We start from the raw sequence: 12,547 nt of genomic DNA, 5'->3' as shown, positions 1-12,547 counted from the left end.
TCAGCTTGCCAGCCCTGGTCAAACCATCCAATTCATGCCAGCATGGACAATGGACTTTAAATGTTGATGAAGATGATGTACATTTCTCTGGTCCAACACTCAAGCCAAATTGATCCACAGAGGGAGGCCTCTACGTCTAGGGCTCTGAAATTAAGATGAATTTTACCTTCTCATTAGGTAATTTTGCTGGTTCTGAATTTGTACTTTTTTTTTTTTTCTGGTTATAATTCTTCAAAATTTGATGTTGAGAAAATATGAAGTAATCCTGTTTTGTGAAAGAATACCAAATCTGGTCATTGTTTCACTTAGAATTTAACAATTTGTATTGTGTAATTCATAATTACTGTTGTTAATTCAGTCTAATTTAGAAGAATGTGTTTGGTTCTGGTATCTATTCATTAGGTCATTATTAGGTGTAATAACATTGTGATGTGACTGTTTTTATTGTTATTTGTAATTAAAAGAATAATGTTGAAAAACAGTTATTTAAAAATTTCCTCTTTGTTTGTTGTTTTAGCTTGATAAAAGTGCAAGGTCATATTGAGCAAAGTAAGGAGAGTGGGTGGGGTAAATTTAGTTTTGAAAAATTGCCAGGAGGTGGGAAATGGAACGAAAAATGGTGGGAATGCTTTCAATCAACCTATTAGGAATAAGTTAAATATCCCTTATAAATAGCAGGGAAGGACATTGTATAATATTTATTCGTAGCTAGCTTTAAAAAGACAGGATTGTCATGGCTGGAATACTTTTCATCATAAGTGTTTTTGATCAAGACTGACCAAGAGGTAAACAACTACTTGAATATATCGAACTCCTTTGATAACCAGCCCATCATTTTAAAGTGACCAAAACTAAAACCTTCCATCAAAATTTCATGTCCATTTATATTCCAAACATAGGCTTAATAATGACAAAGTTAATATACCAAATTCTTTAGTTTCAAAATTAACTGAAGTAGAGGTAGTGTTTTTCAAGAGAAAGGGTTAAACATGTAAGTGCTTTCAGTTCAGTTTTAGTTTGGCCATCTTCCCAAATGCTTCAGTGATTTCATACAAGCACACCATCCACCACGGTCCTCCATGTATTTTCTTAATTTCTCAACATTTGCCATTCCACTGTCCTTAAAACAAGTTGTCCACATAGGTTTGATGCTTTCTTCCCCTGTTGATTCTTCTCTCAACTAACTGTCATAAGACCAATTGACACTGACACAGGTTCTTCTGGGTGACCGATGCAATGACCAGCAATTCTCATTCTTTTCTACTGAATCTTCTCAGTCACTTTGGGTAAATCTTGGTTGTTATTTTCAGGCCTGCAAAACAATAGGACGCTTGGACCTTCCTGCAAATGTATTATTTTAATTTATGTTCTGCCCATGTGAACCTGATCAAGCATTTCAGCCTTGTTTATTTCATGAAGTTTATTTGGGTGCTATTTCTAGCAATTCAAGCAACCACATACAAGCTCCCTCATTGACTCAGTTTATTAATTGTTAATTTTAAATTACTTCCAAGTCATGTGACAGTGATTGTGGGTAACATGATTACAACAAAGAAATAATTCAGAACTTGTTTTAGTTGTAGTTCATCCCCGGTTGAGCTAACCCATAATCAAAAGTGGTCCAACCATGACCATCTCATCTGTTTGCATGTGTTGAGCATTACTCAGTGTATCCCTTCTTTCTCACTCAGTACTCTTTATTTTACCACTTCCAAACAGCTGTTCCAATAGTCATCTCTCCAGCATACTTTAGCCCAGTGGTTCCCAAAGTGGGTGGTATTGCCCCCCTGGGTGCAGTGGAAAGGTCCAAGGGGACGTTGAAGAAAAGTGGGGCAATAACAGGGTAGCGATTCATGTAAAAACAACAAAATAATGGGTTCATTATGTTAAGTTTTTATTTGTTAAATACAGTTGTTTTGAATTTGCTTCAGAAAGAGGTCTATGTTTGTGATGGTTAGTTGGGGTGGGGACTGGGTGTCAAGAACGGCAGCTCGAAAATGTTTGGGAACCACTGCTTTAGCCAACGTCTTCAGCACCCAGCCATCAACCTCAAAGCTCACTTCTGCTGCAACTTTGCATTCTGGATAACATTACACATCCAATAGACTATACCAACTTTCTTACACAAGCAAATGTCTTTAGTGACCATCCCCTCTCACGCAGCTCACTTGTGCTCCAGGTTTCATGCTTAACATCTCTTATTTGTTTCAGTTGTTAGACTGCGGCCATACTGGGGCACTGCCTTGAAAAATGTTTTAGTTGAATGAATCTGGTACTTATTCTATTGGTCTCCCTTGCCAAACTGCTCAGTTACAGAGACATAAACAAACCATCCCTGGTTGTCAAGCAGTAGTGGGGGACATCTGTTTCAGACCCTCTATCCTACTTTAACCTTTCATCACCTAGTATAAAGCCACTTTCCTCAATATTACTTCCCCCTCTCAGTTAAGGGGTCCCATCTTTTGAGTTACCTTGTGGTGTGCCCTCACTGTTGTTGGTGCTACAGTAATCCCTCGCCATATTGTGGTTTATTATTTAAGCTTACGTCAATTCCTCCGTGGTGTTGTCTTGCATTTATAATAAAATATATACAAATTATGAAAATGATAATACTGTTTCTACTTTGCGGATTTTCACCTGTCATGGTGGGTTTTGGAATGTAACACCTGCGATAGTCAAGGAATTACCATATTTAAAAAGCATCCAGTACATTCTGCAAAGTGGTCGGCATTAGGAACGGCATCCAGCCATAAAAAGAACCATGCCAAAGCTGATAATGGAGCTTGGTGCAGTTCTCTGGCTTGTCAGCTTCTGTTGAACCATCCAGCCCATTCCAACATGGAAAAACAGGCATTAAAAGATGATGAATATCAGTTAGGAATTTTGGCATAAGGCTGGCAACTTTAGGGGTTTGGGTAAGTCAATTGTATTGACCCCAGTGCTTCATTGGTACTAATTTTATTGACCCCAAAGGGATGAAAGGCAAAGTCCACCTTGGCAGCATTTGAACTCAGAATGTAAAGATGGACAAAATGCTGCTAAGCATTTTTCTCAGTGTTCTAACAATTCTGCTAGCTCACTACCTCAGTAATAATAACAATAATAATAATAATAATAATGGTTTCAAATTTTGCAACAAGGGTAGCCATTTTGGGGGAAGTGATGAGTCGATTACATTGATCCCAGTATTCAACTGGTACTTAATTTATCGACCCTGAGTGGTATTTGAACTTGGAATGTAGTGATGGGCGAAATACTAAGCATTTCGCCCAGCATGCTAACAATTCTGCCAGCTTTCTACTAAAGGCACAAGGCCTGAAATTTTGGGGAAGGAGACTAGTCTATTACATTGATCCCAGTGTTTCACTGGTACTTAATTTATCGACCCCTGAAATGATGAAAGGTAAGGTCAACCTTGGCAGAATTTGAACTCGGAACGTGAAGACGGATGAAGTGTCATAAAGCATTTTGCCTGGCATGCTAATGATTCTGCCAGCTTACCACTTTAATAATAATAATAATCCTTTCTACTGGAGGCACAAGGCCTCAGATTTGGTGGGAGGGAACTAGTCGATTACACCAACCTCAGTGCGTAACTGGTACTTAATTTATTGACCCCCAAAAGGATGAATGGCAAAGTCAACCTTGGTGGAATTTGAACTCAGAACATAACAACTGGCAAAGTACTGCTAAGTATTTCATCTAGCGTGCTAACAATTCGGCCAGCTCACTGGCTTAATAATAATAGTAATGATAATGATTTCAAATTTTGGCACAAGGCCAGCAATTTTTAGGGCAGGTGTAAGTCAATTACATAGACCCCAGTGCTCAACTGGTACTTATTTTGTTGACCCTTGAAAGGATGAAAGGCAAAGACCACCTTGGTAAGATGGACAAAATGCCTTGATGATGATGATGATGATGAACATTGCTACTTATTTATTTACTTTATTGTGTGTGTTTTAATGTTTTAAAAAGTAACAAACCAAAAAATTCTTTATGATTAATATAGATGCTCGTTAATTTTTATTCGCTTTTTCTTTCTCTTGTAGAGTGTCCAAACGAAGCCAGCTATAATGCGCCAGTCATCCAATTGTCCACATGTTCATGTGATCAGCGAAAACCAGTCGTGGGAAATATGCAAGAAACATGATGTTAGTATTTATTTTGATTTCTGTCTGTCTTCGGAACCAGTTTTTTTTTTTTTTAAAGTCAGGTTGGATCATGCAATAATTCTTCACCCAATTTGCATCCTTCATGAACATAACATCCATACAAGCAGTTTTCCTTGTCTGACATTACTCATCAATTTTGCCTTTCACCCTTTCGAGGTTGATAAAATAACATACCAGTCACACACTGAGGTTCGATGTAATTGACTAAACACCTTCCTCAACTTTCAGGTTTTGAATTGGAATAACATGCACCAGCAGTGACCCACAATGCTCTGCTACCCAGAATGCATTAACTGTTGCTTGTGTTTATATGACTGTTGGAAGGCTTCGTATTTTTTATACAGTTCTACATATTCATACCCATTGACTCAATGCCCCTTCCTTCAATGCTCCACCCCTCTCAAAGGATCTTTTGCTTATGAGTTACTCAGTGATCCTGGTGCCATGTAAAAAAACATCCAGTCCACCTTGTAAAGTGGTTGGTGTTAGGACAGGCATCCAGCTGTAAAAACCATGCCAAAACGGATCTTGCTGGTGCCATGTAAAATGCACTGAGTCCACTCTGCTGGTGATTGGTGTTAGGAAAGGCATCCACCTATAAAATCCGTGCCAAAACAAACACACAATTCTGATGCAGTTCTCTGCCTGGCCAGTTTTGGTCAAACCATCCAACCCATACCAGGATGGAAGGAGGACGTTAAACGATGATGATGATGATGATGATGATGATGATGTGCCTATAGTAGAAAGGATTATTATTATTATTAACACTGTCATATCACTAATATACTCTTTAACCAGTTCTGAGTTCTCACAGATGATAGACACACATTGAATATTTTGCACTATTCACATTCGTAGATCTATATTCTAATCCCTCAGAAATAGGTATTGCGTTTTTTTTCCTTTTCTCTTTTTCTCATCTTTTGCACATCCTCTCCATTCAACATATCTCACCGCCATGTAATTCTACACTTTGCCTACAAGCAAAGTGTGATATTGTAATCGTTCTTCACTTGAAGATGGAAACCTTTTATTGCCAGCAGAGGTAATAGTTCTCTCTTGTAACACTGGTTCCTATGTAAATCTTTATTTTTTTTATCTGTTACTTGTTTCAGTCATTAGACTGTGGCCATGCTGGGGCACCACCTTGAAGAGTTTTTAGTCAAATGAATCAACCCCAGTACTTTAAAAAAAATTTTTTAAAGTCTGGTATTTATTCTATTAGTTTCTTTTGCTGAACTGCTAAGTTACAGGGACGTAAGCACACCGACACCGGTTGTCAAGTGGTGGGGGAGATACACAAAGATACACAAAGATGCACACACACACACACACACACACACACACACACACAGTGAACTTCTTTTCAGTTTCCATCTCCCAAATCCACTCACAATCCACCTGGAACCATGTGGTTGGGAAGCAAGCTTCTTACCACACAGCCATGTCTGCTCCTATTCATAGTCATAACAACTTTAATCGCTCTATTTTTACAACACTCACTCCCACTGCTGAATCTGTTGCCTAGGTAACAGACCCTGTCAACCCCTTCTAAGTACAGTCAGTTACAATATTACATTTCAGTGATACTCTATCTCTAATTACATCTGTATGTCTGCTACTTATGTGCACCTTCTTCTCTTTCAGCCTGCTTTGCATCTCACTGCGTCTTTTGTGCACCCTTTGTTTACATTGCATAATCAGTATGGAGGTTGTGGGTTTATCAATGCAAATACCACCACGACCACCACTAATTAGCTATTTACCCATGGTAACTCTCCCTCCTACCAAGATGAATGTCAAACTAAAATCTTGTCACTGATGGTTCTTGCAGATAGGGAGAAAATGCCAAGCCAGACATGAGAAAATACCCAGTTCTTAACACAGGAGAAAACACACAGCTTATACATTGGAGAAAGCTCACACACACACTGAAGAAATCACCCTCACACGCACTTATAGAAAACACTTCCATATAGAAGACACTACTTACATCGGAGAAAAGATGCACCACATACAAGACACACACGAGAAAACATGCTACATATGCATAGCAGAAAACACTACACACACCTAGAATAAACTCAGTGTTTTGATGCATCATTTCTTTCTGTTGCAAATCAAATGTTGTGCCGTCTGACAGGCACGTAAAAAGCACTGTTCAAGCGTTGGGCTTCATGGAGGCAGTGACAGGTGACTGAGGCCTTTGGTGATATACTGTGCTTGTGTAGACCTGTCAAGTCAGTGGCACCCATGCTCGTGGCATGTGAAGAACACCCACCACAGTCTTAGATTGGTTGGCATTAGGAAGGGCATCCATCCATAGCAACCTTGCCAAATCAGATTGAAATCTGCTGCAGCTCTCCAGCTTACCAATTTACAGTCAAACCATCTAACTCATACCAGCCTGGAAAACAGATGTTAAATGAAGATGATGGCTTAATCCATTGCTTTTCAGTCTCTGAGGTACCACAACATATGTTATGGATACCACTTTTCCTCCTCTGTCAAATTTCAAAAAGGGGAGATAATTATGAGTTGCTTTTTTTTTTTTGTGTCTATCATAAATTGGTTTTTATAATGTCAAATCCTATTAATTTTATTTACCGTTGAATTGAAAATATGGAGAAATTCCTTTTTATTTCTATTTTAATCGGTTCAAGTAAGGAGCTGTTGAACATAATTGTGTTGACCTTGTTGACTTATTCTTGTTCTCTGTGGTTTGAGTTTAACCCTTTAGTGTTTAAACCAGCCACACCAGACCAAAATATTGTTTTATGTTCAAACCAGCCAACTCTGGCCTCTCACGCCTATCCTACTATGTCATTGTATAAATCATGGCTGTGTGGTAAGTAGCTTGCTTACCAACCACATGGTTCTGGATTCAGTCCCATTGCGTGGCACCTTGGCCAAGTGTCTTCTACTATAGCCTCGGGCCGACCAAAACCTTGTGAGTGGATTTGGTAGACGGAAACTGAAAGAAGCCTGTTGCATATATATATGTATATATATGTGTGTCTGTCTTTGTCCTCGAACATCGTTTGACAACTGTTGCTGGTGTGTTTACATCCCCGTAACTTAGCGGTTCGGCAAAAGAGACCAATAGAATAAGTACTAGGCTTACAAAGAATAAGTCCTGGGGTCGATTTGCTTGACTAAAGGCGGTGCTTCAGCATGGCCACAGTCAAATGACTGAAACAAGTAAAAGAGAGAGTAATCACATCATTGAAATCTCAAAGCTGTGAGATAATGCATGATTAATTCCAAACAATGTGAATAAAAAAAAATCATTACATTTGACAGAATAATGAGTACCAAAGGGTTAAATATTGCCGGAATCAACTTTTCCTTTGATCTATTTGGGGCTCAATAAATAAAGTTCCATTCCAGTGCAAGTATCTGGGCAAGTATCTCCTACTAGTTGCGTATTGGGGTCGATGTAATCAACCTACCCCCTTCCTGAAGTTGCTGACCTTATGTCAAAATTTGAAACCAATATCAACTTATTTCTAACAGCTGTGCTCCAGCATGACTGCAGCTCTTGACCTGAAACTACTACAGAAAACATAACCCCCCCCCCCACCGTCAGTTATTTCACCTTATGGAATTGTGCCCCTTGCTCAAGTACTCTCTCCAAATGTTCTAACTGCATATGAATTGGAGCAATGTCATTAACCTGACAGAACTTGACTGTCTCTTCTCTGACTGAACAAACAAACACAATAATACTTCAGTCTGGCCTGATTATTAATAATTCATTTAGTTCAATTTATTCTCCATGTAACCTAGACCTAAATTCCAACATTAATAGTACAGGAACAACAAAACAATTAAAAATGAATCAATATATACTAATATATACCAAATAGCAAACATATGGTAATAATAATAATAATGGTAATAATAATGACAATAATAATAATAATCATCATCATCATCATCATCATCGTTTAACGTCCGCTTTCCATGCTAGCATGGGTTGGACGATTTGACTGAGGACTGGTGAAACCGGATGGCAACATCAGGCTCCAATCTAATTTGGCAGAGTTTCTACAGCTGGATGCCCTTCCTAACGCCAACCACTCAGGTAATGATAATGACAATAATAATAATGATAATAATAATAATAATAATAATAATAATAATCATTTCTACTCTAGGCACAAGCCCAAAATTTTTGGGGAGGGGGCCAGTTGATTAGATCAACTCCAGTATGTAACTGGTACTTAATTTATCAACTCTGAATGATAAAGTCGACCTCGGTGGAACTTGAACTCAGAACGGAGCAACGGGCGAAATACTGCTCAGCATTTTGCCTGGTGTGCTAACAATTCTGTCGGCTTGCTGCCTTAATGATATTAATAATAATGTTGTGTTCAAATTTTGGCACAAGACAGGCAAGTGGAGGGCGGGTGGTGGTGGTGGTGAGGGGGTAAGTTGATTACATTGTTTTCGGCACTTAACTGATGCTTAATTTATTGACCCCCACCAAAAAATAAAAAGATGAAAGGCAAAGTCAACCTTGGTAGAATTTGAATTCAGAGCAAAAAGATGAATGAAATGCTACTCAGCATTTTGTCTGCATTTTTATGATTTTATTAACTTGCAATGATGATGATGATGATGATGATGATAATAGTAATAATTTCTATTATAGGCGCAAGGCCTGAAATTTTGAAGGGGAAGGGGCAGTCAATTACATCAATCCCAGTAATGCACTGGTACTTATTTCATTGACACCGAAAGGATGAAAGGCAAAGTTGACCTTGGTGGAATTTGAACTCTGAATGTAAGGATGGATAAAATGCTGCTAAGCATTTTGCTCAGTGCATTAACAATTCTGCCAGCTTAATAATAATAATAATAATAATAATGATAATAATAATAAGTTTCAAATTTTGCCACAAGGGCAGCAATTTTGGGGGTGGGGATGAATTGATTACATTGATCCCCAGTGTTCAACTCATATCTATTTTATCTGACCCAGAAAGGATGAAAGATAAAGTCAACCTCGGTGGAATTTGAACTCAGAACATAGCGATGGGTGAAATATTGCTAAGTATTTTGCCCAGCACGCTGGCAATTCTGCCAGCGTGCTGCCTCAAGTAATAATAATCATCATCATCATCGTTTAACGTCCACTTTCCATGCTAGCATCGGTTGGACGATTTGACTGAGGACTGGTGAAACCGGATGGCAACACCAGGCTCCAGTCTGATTTGGCAGAGTTTCTACAGCTGGATGCCCTTCCTAACGCCAACCACTCAATAATAATAATAATTTCTGATTTAGGCATAAGGCTTGAAATTTTGAAGGGTAGGAGGGTTAATCTATTACATTGATCTCAGTATATGACTGGTACTTTATTTTATTGATTCCCCCAAAAGAACAAAGAAGTTGACTTCGGCAAGATTTGAACTCCAAATGTAGCAAGCTGAAAGAAATGCTGTAAAGTATATTCTATACTCCACTGATTCTACCAACTCACCACTTTAATAATTCTTTCTACTAATAGGCACAAGGCCTGAAATGTTGTATCGGTTGAGTACTGGGATCAACCTTGAAAGGATGAACGGCAAAGTTGACTTTGGACTTTGCTGTTAAGTGTTTTTTCCAGCATGGTTACTATTCTGCCAGCTTGGTCTCCAATTCTCTGATGCCGTACCAGGCAGTGGCTTTCATGGCTTCTGATCTTAACTGATTGGAAGTGTTATCATGTACATTGTTTTGTCTTGGTATAAAAGATGGGCTACAGCATATATTCTGCTCAACACCACAGATTTGCTTGTCAGCTGCTCAACCAGTTGAGCATATTCCTTGCTGGCTGACAATATGTGCATCTCTGATCATGAGCAGAAATTAACATCAAAGCCAGGTGTTGAGAAGAATTCTTTGGGGTTTGGATAATTCACCTCTGGAAACATAAGTGTGTCGTTCAACATCCTTAAACAACCTTTATTCAGGGACTTTTTGAGTGGGATAGGCTACTCAACCTGAAGAAAATTCTAACTGGGCCTCATCTGTAAGGTCATGCACTGTTTATTTTGCTTTGAGATCACCATGTCGTGCACATATAGTTGTGATGCATGTGCCTAGTGCACCCTTATCAGACGGGTAGTCATGATGGGTATACTGGGCTTCGTATATTTTACCCCAGTGTCACTTTGATGGCATGCATTGCTCCTTCACTCAATGATAACGATAATAATAGTTTCAAATTTTGGCTCAAGGCCAACAACCTCGGAGGGGTAGGTAAGTTGATTACATTGACCCCAGTGTTTTACTGGTACTTATTTTATTGACCCCGAAAGGATAAAAGACAAAGTCGACCCCGGCAGAATTTCCACTCAGAACATGAAGACAGACTAAATACCGCTAAGCATTTTGACTGGCATGTTAACAATTTTTCCAGCTCACCATGTTAATAATACTAATTATTCATTTTAATGATGAATACAATTGTTGATAATTAACTGCGAAGAGATCTATTAATCACTTAAAATCTTTTTATGTTGTTGTTGTGTTGTTCTCCTGAGAAGCTCCCAGCTCTGTCCACTCCAAATTCCCTATGTAGTATGTCTGGCACCATTGACCAAATATTTTCTCCCCTAACCCTCTCATTGACCTCCTCTCCTGACCGGCATTGCCAGATGGGGACTGTGGAAGTACATTAGATGCTACTACTGTAGCTGTTTTTTTTTTAGGGGTTCAAAACATGAATAAAGAAGTATTATATCTTGACAGTAATCTGACTGCTAAAATGTTAACCCTTTTGTTACTATGTTTCTGTTAACATATGTTGCCTTTGTTTCAATTAATTTTTAAAATAATGAAGAATTTAGTAAAATAACTTTTGCATTATTAAACTGGGACCTGGAACAATTTAGCGAAAACATTTGATGGAAGATCATAATTTAGACCTTTTTTGAAACAATAAGTTTGTCATAGAGCCTGGGGCAGTCTCAGGTAGTTGGTATCAAAAGGGTTAAATAACTTCACAATATAAAAAGAAAAAAGAAAAACTGGGAGTAGGAAAGTCATTAGTCTAGCTGTAAAAACAATTTTATCAACAAACAATATTTCTCATACCACCACAAGCTAGTGAGGAGGCCTCCAAGTGCTTAGATTTGAGGAAGATTTAAGACTATCATTTCCAGCATGTTCCCTGCAATGCAGCACTGTCTTTTAATCTTTTTGACTTGATGACAAGCTGGAGATTAAGAAATTTCTGGTAAATTTCACATAGGGAAGTTACATAGGAAAGAAATGATGCTTTCAAGTTGAAAATTTAAGGAAAAATATAAAAATAAAATCCTGCTTACCTTGTTTATTTATTGTGTTTGTTTAATGTCTGTTTTTAATGCTAGTATGGGAAGAAAGGGTAGAATAAGAGGTAGGATTTTTACAGCCAGATGTTCTTCCTGTCAATAACCCTTACCATAACAGTTTTTCATTTTTTTTTTTTTTTTTTTTTTTTTTTTTTGTATTCCAGAGGAATCTCAAAACACAGAGTTAACTGATTCCTTGTTGATAGACAATGGGAACAAATGTCACCAGTTGAAACTCAGCTGCAAATCTACAAATGGGGACATTTTGTGACTGTAGCTTCTTGCTGTCTCTGTCTACCATATTCGTTTATAAGACCTTGCTCATCCTGGTGCCCAAAAAAAAAAGGGCACTTGCCCAAAGTAACATGTGGTAGGATTGAACCTGAACCCATGTAATTGAGAAAAGAACTTCTTACCTACATGGCCATATCTACTTTTTTAATCACATGTAATTAGAAATAACCTCTTTTACCGGATACTCAAGGTGTCAAGCATGGATTTTCTAAAACCCCAAGTTGTATTTTAAGAATGTCTCTGGTGCACATAGATATCCCTTAAGGCCCCTCATCTGAAAAGGTGTGATGTTGTGACTTAGTTCCCTTGTTGGTTGAAGTTCTATCATTTATCTGTGTTGGCAGCAATGACCTAAATCTATTATTCATTGACACAGCTTTTACAAAAGAACAATGATCTGTCAAACAAATAAACTGATTTATTCCAGGCGGTGTTATTTAAATGTACTCTTTGTGAGTAAATAGCTGGAGTTGAGTCAATAATTTATTCAGTGAGAGGTCTCTTAATGAGTAAACAACTTGTTATGGAATATATATACTGCTTCATCTTCAGGCTTTTGTTATGTTTTCTGTGGGTTTCTTTTTTTTTTTTTTTCTGTTGAGTCCTGGGTCAGCTTTGACTAGCCATGAATACCCTGTCTGTTTCTCCCCACCTCCTCAGGGACACAGTGTTCCAAAGCCTCCATGTCCTTTTTTAAAGCAGTAAGGTGGGGTTTAGGAAAGATTCAGGTGTTACACCTTCAAGGTG

General features: G+C 38.2%; 1 protein-coding gene across 1 annotated transcript in view; it reads left to right on the top strand.

Moving 5' to 3' along the window:
- Nucleotides 1-12,547, top strand: part of LOC106881777 (ubiquitin carboxyl-terminal hydrolase 20) — a 71,563-nt gene that overhangs the window by 8,158 nt on the left and 50,858 nt on the right. The window contains exon 3 of the mRNA XM_052977178.1: nucleotides 4,053-4,154. Within this exon, the coding sequence (XP_052833138.1) occupies nucleotides 4,077-4,154 (78 nt within the window). The 5' untranslated portion in view covers nucleotides 4,053-4,076. The remainder of the gene's footprint in view (nucleotides 1-4,052; nucleotides 4,155-12,547) is intronic.

This window comes from Octopus bimaculoides, chromosome 27 (assembly GCF_001194135.2).
Source record: "Octopus bimaculoides isolate UCB-OBI-ISO-001 chromosome 27, ASM119413v2, whole genome shotgun sequence".
Taxonomy (NCBI): domain Eukaryota; kingdom Metazoa; phylum Mollusca; class Cephalopoda; order Octopoda; family Octopodidae; genus Octopus; species Octopus bimaculoides.
This window is presented reverse-complemented; position numbering and strand designations above follow the sequence as displayed.